At 39.5% G+C, this 19,234-nt stretch overlaps 4 protein-coding genes across 4 annotated transcripts; 2 read left to right on the top strand and 2 right to left on the bottom strand.

The window, feature by feature from the left end:
* The first annotated feature begins 2,489 nt into the window (after positions 1 to 2,489).
* On the top strand, positions 2,490 to 3,201 carry LOC137734452 (WUSCHEL-related homeobox 7-like). Its single transcript, XM_068473717.1, has 2 exons — positions 2,490 to 2,832; positions 3,005 to 3,201. Exons 1-2 carry the CDS (start codon positions 2,490 to 2,492, stop codon positions 3,199 to 3,201), a joined length of 540 nt encoding a protein of 179 aa, XP_068329818.1.
* A 2,065-nt stretch (positions 3,202 to 5,266) lies between these two features.
* On the top strand, positions 5,267 to 9,230 carry LOC137733871 (26S proteasome non-ATPase regulatory subunit 7 homolog A-like). The gene is made up of 10 exons (XM_068473071.1): positions 5,267 to 5,575; positions 6,361 to 6,453; positions 6,536 to 6,617; positions 7,222 to 7,318; positions 7,410 to 7,485; positions 7,631 to 7,689; positions 7,863 to 7,985; positions 8,395 to 8,452; positions 8,552 to 8,637; positions 8,764 to 9,230. The coding sequence occupies exons 1-10, from the start codon at positions 5,389 to 5,391 to the stop codon at positions 8,833 to 8,835; spliced, it is 933 nt and encodes a 310-aa protein (XP_068329172.1). The 5' UTR covers positions 5,267 to 5,388; the 3' UTR covers positions 8,836 to 9,230.
* A 176-nt stretch (positions 9,231 to 9,406) lies between these two features.
* LOC137734451 (uncharacterized) lies at positions 9,407 to 10,627 on the bottom strand. The gene is made up of 2 exons (XM_068473716.1): positions 10,624 to 10,627; positions 9,407 to 10,307 (listed from the first exon to the last, which is right to left on the bottom strand). Exons 1-2 carry the CDS (start codon positions 10,625 to 10,627, stop codon positions 9,508 to 9,510), a joined length of 804 nt encoding a protein of 267 aa, XP_068329817.1. The 3' UTR covers positions 9,407 to 9,507.
* Positions 10,628 to 10,984: 357 nt separating this feature from the next.
* On the bottom strand, positions 10,985 to 12,640 carry LOC137734006 (uncharacterized acetyltransferase At3g50280-like). The gene has a single exon (XM_068473247.1). It carries the CDS (start codon positions 12,553 to 12,555, stop codon positions 11,065 to 11,067), a length of 1,491 nt encoding a protein of 496 aa, XP_068329348.1. The 5' UTR covers positions 12,556 to 12,640; the 3' UTR covers positions 10,985 to 11,064.
* Positions 12,641 to 19,234: the final 6,594 nt, after the last annotated feature.

Raw genomic sequence — 19,234 nt, 5'->3', positions numbered from 1 at the left:
CTCTCTGTTCTAGCAAATATTATTCATCTGCATAAGCAGAAAGAGGGGCAAAAGTTGCTTCCAAAGGAGACATGATCGAGATGACGATGATCGTGGGTTGGCACTTACCCAGCCAAATGCAAACCCTAGTGCTTATGCCAACCCAGCAAAAACCCTAGTGCGGTATTACCAGGATTAAACAAATTAAATAAACCCATGATCTATCCAAATTTGGTATATATCCTGATGATCACATATATTATCAGAGTCATAACTCACTGATCACCTGTTACCTGCATAGCCTGTTCACTAATTAACTAGATTACTTAGTTTGGCACTAATTAATTAAGAGTCCAAGGAGTTAGATAGAAGACCACATTCACAGACAGCAGTCAGCAAACTATTGTGCCAAGTACAAACAGACAAATATTTTACTCGTGAATGCGAACATCATCGGGAATTGTTGAAAGTGCGCAACACAATTTGGCCAAATTGCTCTTCGATCTTGACTAGCAATTAACAAATCATATATTAAATACTATTCAAAATCTTGAGAGATCAAACCATGCATGCTCGAAGACTTTTCTTGGGATTTTGTCACAAACGTCTGAATTAAATGGATCATGAACCATTATCCTCGTTTTGAAGTAATCAATAAGGTTCTAAATATTACCGTTCCTAGTTTAACTTTATTTTCTTTTTAAGTATTGGAATAAATTTCGAGTTTGAATTTTTTTTTTTTTTAAATAAAAAATAAAAAATACAAAACTTGATAAGATTAATAGCATGCATACACCCCATGTTAATTATAGTTCATTTTAATTAATTATTTTCATTCATCAAATGTTTAAGATTCATTCTATTTGATTATTGGCTTTGTTTGATTAATTAGTTGCTCATGGTTATGTCTATTTGCTCCTCTTAGAATTGATTGATCCACTTATATTAAAAACCCTCCTCTAGCTACTAGCTAGGGTTTCTTTGATCTACACTTTGTCATGCACTCGTTTATCAATGAAACTTATATATGTTCATCGGCAAAAAAGAATAGCATGTATTACGTAAATTAGTTCCTTTTTCCTTCTTGAAAGTTCAAACTTTCAAACTCCACATAAAAAAATAAATCGCATGCAAATCTCATGGCGTATATATCATGCTTTTAACCATTGTTCAGACTTTTCATTCAACATAATCGCCGTGTAGGGACAAACCCTAAAGAACAGAACTTCACCTACACTTTTGATCACTCCCAGAATTGGATAGCCTGCTATCAAATGAGAAGTGCGTTTCTAAAATTTTCAATATATATTTCGAACCCTAAAGCAAAAGATGAAGCAAACCGAGTGACTGGAAAAAGGGGGATGTAGTTGCTTACGACAGGAGGCACATGACATAACATAATCCAATATGTCTCCTCTTCTCTTTGCCCTTTTTGGCTGGTCATGAGTTGTCTGTCCCTCCTAAATTTCAATTTGTGGTGGCTTTATTGTCGCTTTGTTTATGTTCCCACACTGCGCATCCTTAAAAGGAGGTTTACGATTTCCCCACCCTATTTGACTGAGCTATGATCAGTCTTTAGGGTCAACCTAACTCAGTATCTTTGTCAGTCTGCTGCGAACAAAACCATCCAATCCAAATCAGACAATGTGTAATTTTGACTTCCACTTGCATCGATCGATCTTTTTTTGCCCTGGATAATTACCTTCATGAGATTTGCACTCTTCTGTATGACCTTTAGCAGACACCAACTGAATTAACTATGATGCTTGGCCTTACTCACATGTCTTAATTATCTTGGACTTACTATATTAATTCTGGACTGTTTGAAAATGATTCTTTAAAAGGTACTTCTGCCAAGAAGTAGGACGAAATTTTTAAGAAACATATGCAAGCGTTTTTTAGAAACACTTGAAATACTTGCTAAAAAAAGCACATACATAGTAAGTGTTATTCCAAAACGATTATTTTTTTTTAAAGCACTTTCAAACTTGCTCTTATCTAATGTTCCATAGCATGAGAATTATAAAATTGAAAAGCACAAAAAACCGAAAAAAATCTATACTGTGCATATGAACTCAAGAAATATATACAAACCGTAAAATTGTATTTTAGTGAAAACTTTCATCTTGTCTACTCGCCGACCAATGTTGAACATTGGCAGCTTTCGTGCATGTCCCTCTATTTCTAATTTCTATCTCCCTGCGCACAAAAAACAGGGAAAAGATAATTAATTAAAACCGAACAAATCCACATAATTATTCAATCTCAAATTCCCTAAAAACAACGCAGACAAATGTATAAACAAAGTGCTGATTTCAATAAATCCAAAACATTTAAACAATAAAAGATGTAGCGCAAAAAAATAATAAAAAAAAAACCAATGGATCCACTTTAGGGTATTATATATGCACACGGGTTCACACTGTTTTGAGTTCAAGGGCTCAGAAAGAAGGAAGTTCCTGAGGCAGCAGCAGAGACCGGTTTTGTTTCTAGCCATTTGAAGCTGAAATATGGACGATGGCATGCCAGGGTTTTGCATTAAAGGATCGAGTTTTCGCAGTGGTGGTGGCGGTGGTAATGGTAATAGTGGAACCAAGTGCGGGCGTTGGAATCCAACCATTGAACAGGTTAAAGTGCTGACTGACCTGTTCAGGTCTGGACTCCGAACGCCGAGCACTGATCAGATTCAGAAAATCTCCTCTCAGCTAAGCTTTTATGGAAAGATCGAGAGCAAGAACGTCTTTTACTGGTTTCAGAATCACAAAGCCAGAGAAAGACAAAAGCGGCGTAAAGTTTCTATTGATGACAAGGATATCATTCGTCAAGATCAGGAGAACAAGCCGTCTCCAAAACGTACGTTAATTAATCATTAGCTGTAAAAATTTTATCTTTTTTGATGTTCTTCACTTTAGGGTTTTCTAGTATGCACCGGAATTCTGGGCCGCACATCTAATCACGAGTGTTCAAACTCTCAGTTAATATTTTTCTTTGCTAATGTCGTGGTTTTATGTTCCGTTCATTGCAGAAATAAATCAGGTTTCGGAGCCGGCGAGAGTGATTGAGACCCTTCAACTTTTCCCGATAAACTCTTTAAACGAATCTGACGGAGAGAAGCTGAGATTTCATGCAAATGAATATTGCAAGGAGACATCAGCTTTTACTTACACTGTTGGGGCAGAAATGGACCTTCCACCTTTGGATCTGCGCTTAAGTTTCCAATAATTTACATGCTTCAAATTTATGAGAAAATGAACGTAAAAAAGAAGAAGCTCCAGCTAGCTAGCTAGTAGCCATGGCTGCCATTTGTAGAATTTAGGGTTTAGCAGCTGGCATGAAGGGTCAACAGAAAGGTAAGGAGGGAGAGATAGAGGTTGAAAAGCTTTCGCAGTATTGACGCTAATTTGAGTTGTTGAATTAAAATATTGGAAATTCTTGGACATTCTTCTCTGCATGTGCACTTTCTTGTTGTTATTAATTTCTCTGTGATTTACTCTGTTGGGTTTCTTGTTTGTATGAATGGCTTGGAAATCGGAACTTTCTCTTGGCCACGTGAGAAATGTCTCCTTGGGCTGCAAAATTGTGAATGGAATTGCTACACTTGGCCTTGGTCATATGACTCATATACCTTTTACTTACCTTGGGTCTGCTTCCCCACTTGCCCACAGCTCTCATTTTATCCTTAATAAGTAATGGCAACTACCAAAACTATTCTTAAATTTCATTTGGAGATTCTAAACCTGCTCTTTCATGCGGATCTGAGCGTATTTACATTATTTGTTCGGATGCGTTATCTCTTATGCACTCGAGTTTGAATTCTTTCTTTACAATTGGAATTAGATTAAAATATAATATTGTCGTTTAGAAAAATTGGCCATTCATGAATAACTTAAAGCTCCGGTTCTGGAATCTCATACATTGAGAGTAGTTTTGGAAGTTGCAATAATAAATAGTGATAGCATAAGAGTAATTTAACAAAAGGGATATTCGAGCTTAATACCTATTTCAATATTGAAACGAGAAGTGTGACTCTTCTAGTTCAAATTAAAGGGGAGTGTATACAACTTGTTTACTTCTTATTTACCTATGACATTTCAAAGAGTGAAATTGTCGTATATACTGTGTCATTTTATTTAGGAAATTATAAACACACACTTTTTTAACTTCTCACACACCTCTATTTAATCTTGTCCATTGTTTTCGTTTGATTCATTTAATTCAATGATCAAAAGCAAAGAGGAGTATGTGAGAGACTAAACAATGTGTGTGAAAATCATCATCATTTATTCATACGGTTGAAGAACACTCTAGATGGTCCGAACCACTTACAAGAGGAATTATGGACATGGCCTTATGCAAGAGGAACCAACGTTCCTTCATGTGCAGCGTCTGCTTATATTCATGATATTTCTGCTTCTACTAGCTATCGTTTTAGATGATTTTTTTTCATGTGTTTTCTTTGTAAGTGGGGTTCCCTTATCGTGTTACTTGCTATGTTATTTCCATCAATGAGGCTTGGCTTTATGTCCCCCTCATTTGTATTTCCATTCTTATCTGAATAAGATGATGGGGTTGAAAAAAAAAAAAGAAAAAGAAAAAAAAAGGCCATACAACCATACTCGTAAACCTGGAGTCCCCATGTTTAATTTGCTCACCTTGGCTCACCCAAATGGTCTTCCTGTGTGCCTTGCTTATGCCCCATACGCCAGGGCGGACGTAAGAACCTCTCCTCATGTAGGTACAAACTTCATTGCAAAGGTTCCGCTCTTTTCTAAATGAGTTGACAATCTACCTAATCTGATTGTGGGACGTAAGAATCTCACCCTGCCATGGAATGGTTTTGAGAGGAGCATGTATGAGTACTCTGATACAAGTGTCAGGGCCATAACAATAACATGACCGGCTAGAATGATTTGTTTTTAGCATGTCGACGATATCTCATATTTGTGTCGTTGAAACTAATCTATATATTTTCGACATATTATATTCAACATTTTAATTTTGATTTTCACAAAACTTGAGACTAATAATATAAAGTGACTTTTTTATAATCGAAACATTTGTATTTCAACATCACTTTAACCAAAAGCTCAAAAAATAAAAAAAAATAAAAAAAAAGGATAAACAATTTGCGAAAGGCCGAAAAGCAATGAAGTTTACCGTAATAAGCCCATAAATCTTGGGCTCAACTGTCACAACATGGGCTTTGCGGCCCAACTCATTTCTCCAGAAGCAAACAAAAGTATTTCACATATAATATTGGTGAGAGAACCGGAAGGAAACAGAACAACAGCCGAGCAAGCAGCTTTTTACAGACAAATTATAGGGAGAAAGGTTTCCTGCGGGAGAAGCTAACTCAAAAATTTCCGCAAAAAAGCAGGAAAATTCAGAGAAAGCAGAAGAAATCTAGCAATGGATGTGATCAAAACGCAGCAAATCTCATCGAGGCCGATCGAAAAGGTGATAGTTCACCCGCTGGTTCTGCTCAGCATCGTCGACAACTACAACAGGGTCGCCAAAGACAGTCGCAAGCGCGTCGTCGGAGTTCTGCTCGGCTCGTCGTTCAAGGGCACCGTCGACGTCACCAACAGCTACGCCGGTTCGTTTATTTCTCGCTCTTTTACTCCCGCAGCTTCTCGGCTCTGTGTGGATCTCGTTTGCTTTTATTTATTTTTAAATAATTTTATTGAATTTTTGATTTTTTTTATCTGATTAAGGAAGTTTTGAATTTGAATTTGAATTTTGCTCCGGCTGTTGTTAATTATTGTTTGCTTAGTGGGAAAAATTGGTCTTTAGGCTCTATATATCTGCTGCTTTGAGCTTGAAATTAAATTGGCTGAACAAATTTATCTTGCATTTGTATGCTGATATATGAATTAGTACTCACGTAATTTAGACCAAGTTTCAAAATTTAGATGTACAAAAGGTAAAAGTAATGCAATTTGATAATTCATTTCGGGTTGAACTCGGAGGTACTGATGTCTTTGTAGCATAAATGTGCAAATATTTTCTTTCCCAATGCGTAGACTCGTGCAATTTGGAGATTTATTAGTGTATGTACGGCACAATATGCTTTCTATTTCTGCTTCCTATTGAATTGTACGTTCCTTCGTTGTTGGTCTCTACACTTGCGTTCTTGTACTGCTTTGACTTCGAGATTGCTTGTTGGTTTTCCGAGAGATTGTGATGTAGCGTCAGCCTCGAATTACATGCTTGTCCCCTTAAATTTAACTTGTTAGTTTGGTTTGTGCTCTTATTAGACTAGAAGATTTCTTATTTTGCCTTTCCATGTTTTATTTTATAATTTTTATTCTAAAACCTTTTATGTTTCCAGTTCAAGCACGTTACTTTTGACTCATATAATACATGAATTTCTGTTCTCAGTGCCCTTTGAAGAGGATGACAAGGACCCAAGTATCTGGTTTCTTGATCACAACTACCACGAAGCCATGTATTCCATGGCAAAGAGAATAAATGGTACTAATCAAGGATACATCTCTTATTTCCGATACATACATTATATGTTATGATGAAAAGATTGACACATAATTTTTTGCAGCTAAGGAGCATGTTGTGGGATGGTACAGCACAGGGCCCAAATTGCGAGAAAATGACTTGGACATTCACCGTTTATTTAATAAGTAAGTTTCTCAGCTCTATGCAAACAGTGCTACTTGGACCTGAGATTCCATTAGGCTATGAATATCATGAATGCTTCCTATAAGTTATAACAAGTCTGGTCAACAAAATTAATTTGAGGGACTTCATGGAGATAAACTGAGACGTGTAAGGTTCATATTGCTCACACTGAGATTGGAGAAACTAAGTCCTCCATTGACTAAAACTAGAAGAAGCAAAAGTGCACTTCTTCCGGTTCTCCCCTTCTTTTTTTTCTCTTTACTCCTCATTGTGTTATACCGTTTTGTTGGTGTAACTTGAAGTTTGGTAAAAACAGTAGCTAAGATGGCTGAGATTATGGAAATTTTGAGGTTGTGCATCAGTTATCTGTAAACTATTGATGGTTGGTTACGAAGAAGCACTATATCTGTAAACAGTAACTATTGATGGTTGTATTTAATAAAACAGTTGAAATATTCTGGCATACTTATTTAGTTTTTTATCTCTATCGCGGCGGAACATTATTAAATTTAGCATCCATCTACAGGCACATACTTCCCTTTCTTATACTTTCGTTAATATTTATCTTTTCGTCCCCCTATATCATGTTTTCCTTTTGATTTTCAGCTATGTTCCAAATCCTGTCTTGGTCATTATAGATGTCCAACCTAAGGAGCTGGGAATACCCACAAAAGCTTACTGTACTGTTGAAGAGGTTAAAGAGGTAGAATCACAATTTTTTTACATTGCTTTTCCTAACTTGAAATCTGGTTTTAATGCTACAAACTTGAATTAACATTTCGGTATGGGTACAGAATGCTACCCAGAAAAGTCAGAAGGTGTTTGTTCATGTGCCTTCTGAAATTGCTGCCCATGAAGTTGAGGAAATTGGTATGCCCTCCTTTATTTTAACATTGATTGGAATGACTTCTAACTTATTGCGTTCACATTTTAATTTTTGCTTTCCTTTGTGCGTTGGTGGGTGTCATTTTGATCCTACATATGGTTTTTATTTACCATTTTTCCCTTTTAACAGGAGTGGAACACTTGCTTAGAGACGTAAAGGATACAACCATCAGCACTCTTGCAACAGAGGTTCGGTTTTATTAGATTTTCATTTAGCATTTTCGCTTTTTATTCACTCACAAACAGACATGCATGTCTGTGAATATGGATGTGTGCGCACCAGTGTATGTTGTTGAAATGATTAGAGTTTCTTATGAGTATAAAAGGCAATACAAAAAACTTAGTATCCTATCCTTGTATAGGTGACAGGGAAACTCACAGGTTTGAAGGGATTGGAAGCAAGACTTAAAGAGATTCGGGGTTATCTCGACCTTGTTATTGATGGCAAGCTCCCATTAAACCACGAGATATTGTACCACCTACAGGTCTGGCTTTGGCTTACCATATATATAGTACAAGCCATAATCTGATATCTCTCCAACTTTTATGAGGTTTTGGTGCAAGTTTGATTTATATCTAACTTTTGTATCTCCACAATGAAATATGGTTCTTCTATATATTTGCCACCTATTGATAATTAGTAAAACTAATGAAAAGGGCTTGAAAACTTTGAGTTTAACGAAAAGGACAAAAATGTGTTGTAAGTGAATAGTACCAGGATTGACTCTTTAGAGTAAAAATATGGTTTTTCGTTAAAGTGAACAATACCGGGAGCTTTTCGTTAAATACTTTTGTTGCTCCAAATGAAATATGGTTCTATATATTCGCCCCTATTGATAATTTCACCATCAAACTTGGTAATTTTTCTTATTTCGCTATTCAAAATTCATGCAGGATGTGTTCAATCTACTTCCAAATCTTAATGTTTCTGATTTGGTCAAGGCCTTTTCAGGTAAACCCAACCTTTCGCATAAACCGCTTTTTGGTTAGGTTTGTTCTTGTGCAAATGCTTCTTTTGTTAGAGAGTTCATGTTCTTGTTGTCATGTGCAGTGAAAACAAATGATATGATGTTGGTTATTTATCTTTCATCCCTCATCCGAAGTGTTATCGCTCTTCACAACTTGATCAACAACAAGGTGAGATGCATTTCCATGAATGTATTACTTTATTATTAGGATTCCTCTTTTACATCAATACAAGAGACGACATCATTCTTTGTGTGCTCATTACGATTTTATTGTGAAAATTTTGGAATATTTCAGATGCACAATAAGGAGCACGAAAAGGCAGAAGACTCTAAACAAGTTGCTGTGTCAGCTGCCGCTGGAAGCTAGAAGTATTTAAATTTGGCTCGGACTTTAGAGGGGCGTCATCTGTTGGACGAAGATAACCGATGCGCTTGATGGATTTCGAGTTTGATTTGGAGGGATGCATAGGACATGCCTCATTAGCAATCAACGTAATCTTTAGCTATGCCCCAGACGCTGCTCACTTCCTTTCGAACATATGATTTCCGGGTTCTCGAGCGATAATGGAGATACTCGTCTTGTATTCTAAAATTTCCGTTGCTTTCCTTCTTTCTTTTTCCTTTGTTGACGCCTTGTTTCATCCGTGTTAGTAACCTAATGAAATTGGAACCGAAATATCGATCCTTGATTTTCCGTTCATTTCCAAACGCATAGCGTTTGAAGTATTCAGATTCATGATTTCTCGTGCGTTTATGAGACAACCAGTGCTTAAAAAGTATTGGGGTTTTAAATTATGATTCGATTTTGAATGTCTCTCAAATCCAGAACATCATTAGAAAATAAGTACGTTATCGATTCGATTTTGAATGTCTCTCAAACCGAGAACATTATTAGAAAATAAGTACGTTATCGAATTAAGTCGAAACGATTACAAAATCAAATTCATATGTTTCTCTGAGTAATTTTTGGAGGGTACAGGATTTGAAGTTAAAACATGATGTTAATTTGCAGATGTTAAGTTTTTTTTCACTCTTCCACTCAGTCTTCTTCTTCGGTCTGAAACGCTTGCTGGAACTCGGCATCCATGACAACCCCATCCATAACATGCACCACGCTCGCCTTCCTCCTCACATCAACCCTCTCCGACCGAACTCCGTTCACCACCACCGCCCCGTCCTCCTCCTTCGACAACCACAGCGTAAACCCAGATATCGAATCGTACGACAGCTCCTTCCCAATCGGCACATTGTCCGAAGCAATACTCCTCGGCACCGTCGAGAACCCCAGCACTCGCGAAATTATCGCGTACGTGTCGTTCATCTTCTCGGGCGACAAGCTATCCTTCCATCTAAGCCGCAGATCGCGCGCGAAGGCTCTCTCCGAAGGGAGGAACACGGTGAAGGGAAGATCTTCCGGCAGCATTTCGAGCGTCATTTCTCCGAACTTCCCGATCGGTAATTTGTCGTTTTGTGAGGCTTTTCGGCTGGCTTTTGTGGCGACGTATGGTCCGAGCGGGATGTCTGGAAGCCGCAGGATTGAGATTGTGAGGATTACGAAACAAGAAATCGACACGAACCCGAATACGAATACAATCGGGTTTCTGAGAATCCGGGTTCTACTCATCGTCTGAGGTTCAGGACGGTCCGGATCTGGCGACGCGGCGGCAGGGAAGGCGTTTGATTCAGCCGAGATGGAGTTGCTGCTGAGGTCCAACTCCAGTTTCCGGCTGTCGAGAAGTTGAGACGAAGGCTGATAAAGCCTGAGATTTTGGGATGTAAGAATTTTAAAAGCATCGAGATTGATGCGACGTCGTACTCTTGCTGGACTCAGTGAAGAGACTTAACATCAATGCGGCCCAAACATTAGCCTCAAAACTACATCTAAGGTTTGATTATAAACTAGGTTTACTGTTTGACACATAGTAAGTTTATAATAACAAAATTAAGAAAAATTACGTTTATAAAATGTGTCAGTCAATAATTAACGCTACAGAGATGTCATATTTATTTTAAATGCAGAAGATTTAATCTCACTTCAGTTGACTAAGATAATAAGATAATATGCTCATCTTTATCCTAGTTGACTATCGTACTTTGGCATATATGTAGGTCATGAAGGAAAAAAAGAGTTAAAAATTGTAAAGAAAATTAATACACATCTAAAATGACATAAGAAAATACTTATATTACAAATAAAAAGGAATTCACAAATAGACAGCAGTACATCCCTCCCTTTTGTTCTTCCAGACCAGATTAATCACCCCCGTTCAACCCAATCCCACGTCAGCACCCAGGCGCCCATAGTAATCGAACGGTCATTGGAGACTACTGATCGAATTTCATTCTTTGATCAACAAGAAATTTTTCAAAATGACTTGTACGCAGATGATAAACTACGTATTTTTATATAACTAATTTAAATTTTTATTTTTTAAATATTGACATGTGAGATATTAACTCATACTCTGATCATAAAAAAAAAAATCTCTCTCGACGAGAAATTTTTCGATACGACTCCTCCCTACATTCACCCACATCCTATCTTTTTTCCTCTTCCTTTTAAACTTTAAACAAAATGTAACGTCATTTTACAGGCTCAGCTGGACACGTATTGCATGAACTCAGAATCTGTTTCGAGACCAGCCATTGCGTCAGGCGCCAAAACCACCTCGAGGTCAACGCTACCACCTCCTTCCCTCCCCGGAAACGCCGATATCTTCCCATCGAACTTATTCGCCCGCCCGCTCCGAATGGCCATCGGCCGCCCCCACCCGAAATCGTTGTCGTACATCGGGAACCTCGGCGAGCTCCCCATCGTCATCATCGCACCGTCGAAGTTCCCAAGCGGGAACACCCGCGGGTTCCGTTCCCAATCCTCAATGACGCCCCGCACACTATTGTTATCGTGCGCCTTCACACTCTTGTTCAGTTGCTCCGCGCACCACTTTGTGTCGTGCGACAGCACCTCTTCCGCCGTCGCGTACGTCGGGATGCTCTGAATCGCGTTCCCGAAGTAGAATGCGTCCAGTTTTGGCTCCAGCCTGTGACGGCAGTTCACCGCCATTCTGAACGTCGTCGTTTGGGACGACGGCAGGTTCCTCGCGCGCGTCACGGATCGCCAGAGCAGCGCGCAGAGCGACTGAAACGACGAGATCTCCGCCGTAGTTTTGGAGTTCGCGTTCGAAGTTTTGAACCAGTTTTCAATAATTGACGTCACTCTCGCGCCGTTATCGTTGTTTTGGTAGGGGTCGTTACTCTGCTTCCCAAGAATCTCGACGGCGCTCAGCAAAACGTCTTCGTTTTCAGACCATTTTTTGTTGTTGGTTCGGGCCTTGAGCTTCTGTATAGCTTCTCTGCTGAAGCTGAAAATTCTCTCGCGCAATGGCTCGTCCACGTTGAATGTGACTTTCGGACCGCCGTCTGGGAATCGTAGCACTGCAGGCGAGATCAGAACTGAGTTCCGGCTGAAGTCCGGCTGCCTCGTGATTGTCAATTTTTTGTAGTTATAATTCTCATTCGGTGATAGTGAAGATGCTCGGCAGAGCTCCGCGAAGGTGTTGAAGAAGTTCCAGAAGGAGGTGCCGTCGGTGACGGCGTGGTTGACGGAGCATCCGATAAAAACGGCGTCGTTGAGCTCGGTGACCTGGACGGCCAGGATTGCGTTGTGATGGCCAGTGTAGCTGACGGTCCTGTCGAAGGCGAACAACTCCTTGACGCAATCGGGGACGTCAGCAGGGCCCAAAACATCTCGGATTGAGAGACTGGGGGCGGACGCGTGGATGAAGTCGGCGCCAGCATCGTTGCAGCTGATGTACACGTGGCCGGTGGGATAGGTGGTTAGTCTGCCAGCCAATGGGGGGAAGCGGGAGAGGGTTTGGGAGAGGGAGGATTTGAGGAGGGGGATGAGGGTGGAGGGGATGATGGGGTAGGGAGGGAGGGGGAAGAGGAGGCCCTTCTGGATGTAATGGCAGGAGAGCATGGGGAGGTCGGAGACGGAGAGGGGGAGGTCGGAGAGGGAGGAGGGCAGATCAGGGAAGACGGTGCATTTGGAAATGATTAGAGACATTGGCGAATCGGAAGAAGGCATTCTTTGAAATTTTTAGGGATAAAAAATCGAAGAATTGTTGCTTCGTCTTCTTCTTCGGAGGATGGCCAAGTCTGTGTAGGTTAAACTGGAGTAGTGAGGAGGAGTGAGGAAAAGTGTGGGAGTTGGGAGTGGTATTTATAGGGTGGGATTGGGGATTTGGGTTCATGAATGTGCATACGTACGATTTGTGGTTTAGCTGATGTTCCCCTTTGTTATTATTTGCTGATTTGGCTATCATGGACTTCTTAATTTTTAATTTTTGTGTTCCATGAGTGTGTGTGTGTGTCTGATGATACATTGACTATGGGCTGTTTGGGGTTACTTCTAAATATATATTTTTTAAGGAAAATGCTCGGAATGTTATATTTATGTTTATATTGGTATAATATTTGATTTGCTAAGTAATATGTTTATGCTATGTTAATTAATGAGTTTTTGGTATTGAATTTTAGTCATATCAATCATTTGTCATATTATATGGTACACTAATGTAATACAAATATATGGTGATGCAACGCATGCGTAAAAGGGATACAAACGTATACCCTGAAGAACAAAGTTTTCTGAATCCATTAGAGTTTAAGAGAAAACCCAAGGGTCGTTTAATTAATTCTGAAATTGATGATTACAATAGGAGCCAAAGGGTTTAAATAGACTTAATCTGACCTTGGTAAGTTTATAGGAGGTCTTAAGAAATACAAAACGTTAATAAGATGGAAAAATGAAAATTTTTATTTTTATTACAAACTTTAAAACGCTATTTTTGAAGCCTAAACTATCATTTTTGACCTTAAACATGACAAGCTTATGATCTAACCATGAGGCGTTCTTCTCACAATTCCCTTTAAAACGACATATACATGTGCAATTCTAACACCTGAATATTTCTCGATTAAATCCAATATTTCCGAACCTTAATTCTTCTTTTCCAAAATTTGAGACATTTTATTTTCTTTATCTTTTTTCGTCAGAATTGACTCATATCTCTCCTACATCATATGATCTCCATAATACTCTAATCGAAGCATTTAGTACGTGCTTTTTCAAAAAGTTTTTTTTTGTTTATGAACTGGACACATTTAAATTTTTTGGCCTCTTAAGAACAAAATTTGAAGGATTTGGTCAGGACTTTCTGTCTCTCCGAAAGCTCTCTCCCTCAACAAAACCCTAACCGGCTGCTTCCATCGTCGCCAGCCTTTGGCTATGGTTGGGGGCCGATGGCAGCTTCCCTCCTAGCCTTTTCTCCCTTCTTCTTCCCCCTTCTTCCCCCTTTTTCTCCATCCCAACCTTCTCCTCCTCGCCACCCATGACTTTCTTCCCCCAACATCATGTCGACTTCTCCTTTCCGGCCTTCACCTACCTCATCTCCCCTCCTATGCTTATCTCCCACCTTTTTGTGTGTAGCATTCATTGGATTTATGCCTTGTACCCTGATATGGGCATGCCCTTTCAAGATTTTTTTGTTTTGGTGTTGGCTTTTCTTGGTGTGGGGTGGATTCGAGCTGCAGGTGGTTTGGATCCACCTTCTTCAACTCTTTTATAGGGTGGTATCACCTTCCTCATTTGGTTCCAGTGGCTGCACTGATGTGTGCACTCAGATTTGATGGCTCGACTTGTTCTGACGGCTTGGTTTGATCTGGTGGCTAGGCTTGTACGGCTCAGACCTGGTGGCTCTACTGCCTGTTACAGCTAGCCCTTTTGGTGCTCGATGTGTGGATGCCAGTACCTCACTCAGGCGAATTTATAGGTGGTCTTGGCCTGTGTGCCTCATCCCCATCTGTGATGAGTGGACCAGTGGATTCCTTCTCGGAGTAGTGTAGTTGTTTTCACTCGCCTTATGTGCACCGTGGTGGCGCTGTTGTTTTTGCTAGATTGGTCTTCACCTTTGTGCGATGCGTTATGTAGTCTCGTCTATCAACAGTGACTTGATGTGGTCTTGCTTTACCGCGATGACTTTATGTCACTACTACAAAAGTACTCAGTAGTATCATTCTAAAAAACGACAAGAAAAACCTATTTATGTCGGATATTAGCAAAAAATCCGACAAAAATTCATGGAGTGGCAGATAAAATAACCAACAACATTGCATGCGTCACGGAAAGGCTTTTCCTGTCAGATATGACTCTTAATCCGCCAAGAAAATAGTATCGGATACAAGTGACATTAATACTCCCCTCGGTTATAGGGGACATCAGTTGTTGAGAAATCCCGTCGGATATAAAGACAATGTTGTCACATATAAATGACATAATAAAAAAATATAAAAATATAAAAGAATATAAACTAAATTTATGTTTTGAATAAAAATAAAAATAAACAAAAATGCTCCTTTATCTGACACCCATGCTCATTTAAAAAAATTAAAAAACTAAAAAATTAAAATCCATATCTGACATAAATGCTTCCATTGGTAATGTTCTTCAACAATAAATCTCATTATACAAAGTGTTTATACAACAAAATAAAGAAAACATAATGATTTTATTTTAAAAAAGGGACAATTGGTAGCAAGCCACGGTTATCCACTTCTGCCGAGGGCCAGGAAGACTCACAGAGGCATTTCAGCCTCCCCTTGGCCACAAGTCTGGCTTCCACTCTAGCAGTGGATTTCGAACCCGAGACCTCCAGTTTTTAGTTTTAAAGAAGCCTCGTAATCCGCCTTTTACCACTGGACCACCAGTTCGTAGTTAAAAAACATAATGATGACTTTTCCTTTTTCCTATCTTCTTTTCCTTTTCTTCTTTTCTTCACCAGTGCTACCTTTCTCCTTTCCCCCTCTTCTTCTTTCGGTGCTCTTCACTGCAGAACAACAGTCCATCACATGAGAAAACACGAATTACGAAAATCTCAACAACAATTGATGCCAAAAACATCACTAAATATTAACAAATTAGATAAAATAAATATGGTTTAAATAGAGCAATGTATGAGAAATTTGATAATTAGCAAATTAGTCATAAAAATAGATTGAATTGCACAAAAACTACAAAACCATAATAAAATTAGGGAACTACAAATTTTTAGTTAACTCGAAAAAGTTGAAACAAAATCCATCACTAATTACCTCAGATAAGCAAAATCTTTTACACACAATAGAAAACGGGAGTAGGAAAGCGAGACATTTCTAGTGTTTCACGTAAATCCTGTGTTGTCATCCTAGAGAGAGAAGACGGGGAGATGAGATCGGCGACTATCATGGAGAGAATGATGGAGGAACTGAATGAAGTGGATAAAAAAAGCATGCTAAGAAGATGAAATGACAAGAAGGAAGGGGAGAAAAGAAGAAAGAGATGCCAAAAAGAAGAAGGGGGAAATGAAAAGGAAATGAAGGTGAAGAGGAGAAGAAGATAGGAGAGAGGAGAAGGGGAGAAGAGAAAGAGAAGGAAAGAAGGAGGAGAGGAAAATGAATGCAGCGAGAAGGAGAAGAAACTGGGGAAGGGAGAAGGCAGCAGTGCAAGGAAGAGGGAGAGTGGTTTTATTATGTAGAATTGGTAGTATTGTCGGTTAAAACCGACAACAATGTAAAAATGTGTTCGACACACTTTCCTATTGTCGTTGGATAGAACCGACAACACACTTTTCAACGTAAAGAATGGTGGGAAATATCCCATCCAAAATTTGCCACGATTTAAAAATATAAAATAATAATTGTGTCGGATATAACCAACAAAGTTAGTATAAAAAATTTGAAAATATTTGTGTCAGATATAACCGCCAGAGTTAGTATTAAAAATTTGAAAATAATACAATGTAATATGACACATTACTTACTCATGTTGGATATATCTACTAGAATTGGTTAAAATTATTTAAAAAATAAATCTAGAGGAGTTAAGGTCCTGCTTCATTATTCTTGTCAGAAAGTAGTGCACTAATGTCAGATATAAGCGACAGTAGTACTTTGTTATCCGACACTTTTTAAACATGTTGTCGGAAATATTTTATCCGATAGTAATAGTATAAAACCGCCACCACTCTCTGACACATTAAGCCAATTTTATAGTAGTGTGTGGCCTCGTTGTTCAGGGATGACCATTATGGCTGCTGGTATTGCTCTGTTGTGGCTCTCGTTTATTGTGAGATATTTGTACTAGTGGCACTTGTGAGCTTGGCAGCTGTGTGTTCATGCTTGTGGTCGTCTACTAGGGGTTTTGCTCTTATTTGTCTATTTGCGCAAATTCACTCTAGATCAATTTGTTGGTCACTGGAGCTATGTACCAATAAAACCCTTGTAGTTGTTTGTGTTGATTAATGAAAGACCATATTATCGTTTCTTGTAAAAAAAAAAAAAAAAAAAGAAGAAGAACAAAATTTGAAGACATGCCCGCTCTCTCTCTTTCTTACTAGCCCTGATATGCTTGAAATACTGTCAAAATAGCATCAAAACTGCAGATACGTTTTTTTCATTCCATATTAGGACTAACTTTGGTAATACGATAGCATTCTCGGTAAGTTTCTCTTTATATGTGGTTCTCGTTTTATCTTTATTCTCACAAAATACTTGTGGAAAGAAAGAGAATATATGCAATGGAGACAGAAAAGTTTTTCTTCTCATTGCGGCGCTTCTTGTTGGATTTGGAAACTATATGCCGAAATCCCTAGCGAGCTAGCTTCTTATTGGATTTGCATCCTGCACCGGAAGAGAAGTACAATTTGTTCAGCTTGGTGCCATCTTTTGTTGACTTCAATTCAATTTCCACAGCCAAACTAAACTGATGACCTGCAGATCTCTCACCACCGTGGCAACTTTAAAATATTGTACGCGTTGACTGTTGACGAGCTAGCCACAGTATTATATATATATATATATATATATATATATATAGAAGAAATTAGATTATCATCTCTTCTTTTGTTACTTCATTGATTAAAACCTTATTCTTTTTCAATTTTTGATTAAGATCCTTGGGTATTAATAACATCATTAATTATTTCAATAAGACTGTAACATCCCGTCCCGGGATTATTAAACGCACGTGTGAAATTACCTTTTTGCCCTTAGGTTGTTTTGTCACGTTGTGGGTTGTTTTGTGTGGTGTGGCATGTGTTGGACCACACACACACACACTCACACACACAGACACTCTTCCCCTCCCTCTGTCTCTCTCCCCCGTGCCTCTCTCTTCCTTCCCGTTATCACCATACGTACGGACAAACACCAAAACCACTCAAACCGTGACAGATCGAGGAAACTAAGGACACCATTCGACTCGTGAGGTCGAGGCGAGCACGACCATAGCATTTTCAGGTAAGAACTTCGACGTTTTCACGTCGATATCGCGAGGTCCGTTTTGAGCACTGTTCATGCAACGTTAATTTACTTAGTTTTTGGACATTTGAAGCTTGTAGGTGTGTTGGTGAGGTCCTAAGGAGCGTCGGAGTAGCTCGTTGGACGAATTTGGACGTCGGGAAGGCCTAGTTCGAAGTTGGCCGGTTTTTGAGTTTTGAGACAGGTATGATCGCGTAACTTTTAGCCTTTAAAAGTGGTCCAACGTGATTCTACTAGTTTAGGGCTTTCTTTTGGTCCAAGAATCATAGAAAACGGTTGAGAAACGAAGGAGAATAGTTAGTTTAAAGTTTTTCCCAGTTTCCGGCGACCGGAGTCCGGCGAGGGTAGGCCGGAGAAGAAAGGGGAATATTCCGTCAAGTTTGACGGAATATTCCTAACGGCAGTGACGGTATCCGGTTAGATTTGACGGAATATTCCGTCAGTTTAACGGAATATTCCTGACGGCGTCTGTTGACACCGTCAGTGTGCCTGGCACGTGGCCGCGCGTGGGGGCGCGTGGGTCCGTGCCTGTGCTGGCGCGTGGGGGCGCGTGCGGGGTCCAAAAATTATTTTAAAAATATGGTTGTGATCCTGAGGTTGTGTAGAGCACGTTGGTATATTCATTTGTCCATTTTGAGTAATGTATGAGAAGTTATTACGAGAAACGGGTTATGTGCTTTAAAGTTAACGTTTTTATAGTTGTTTCGCATTTAGGTGACACGTACCCAGAGGACGAGCGTGCACACGCGAGACAGGGGGGCTACGACCCTTCTACATACCAGTGAGTGGGCTTTTGTTTTCCGTATATACCTATATACATTTATATTCCCAGAAATTGTTTTAAAAGGGTTATTTGCCTTATGCCATGCATGTTATTATTAACGTTTATGCATCATCACATTCATTAGTAGTAGCATGCATATACATATTTATATGTGGGTGCTGTGGAGGCATAGGTAAGTGCCAGGTAAGCGTTATTTAACGATTGCATTAAATAGTGGTTAGAGATGCTTAGAGAGCTCATAACCTGTACCCCCGGTGTTAGTGCTCCCGCCCTGAGCAGGGCACAGGCCTTCACGTGATGTTCACCTCCCGCACCTTAGGCTCAGCTTGGATCCAAGCTAGGTGCACAGGCCTGTCGTACAGACCACATTAGGTGGTTCCGACTTGTAGGTGACCCGCGATTATTCGCCCAGGCTTCACGTGATCGTAGCACTTATTTACACCCAGTCCTGTCGTACAGACCACTTTAGGTGGTTCCGACTCGTGGGCAGGTTTAGATATTGAGATTGAGGTTTGAGCTCTAGATGTAGCCGTACAGGTCACGTAGGTGACTCCGGCTGCCTGATTACATGATATTGATTATGATTATACCTGGGCACTTGCATATCACTTTGAGATTTGGCATG

Source organism: Pyrus communis, chromosome 5 (genome assembly GCF_963583255.1).
Source record: "Pyrus communis chromosome 5, drPyrComm1.1, whole genome shotgun sequence".
In the NCBI taxonomy this organism is placed as follows: Eukaryota; Viridiplantae; Streptophyta; class Magnoliopsida; order Rosales; family Rosaceae; genus Pyrus; species Pyrus communis.
This window is presented reverse-complemented; position numbering and strand designations above follow the sequence as displayed.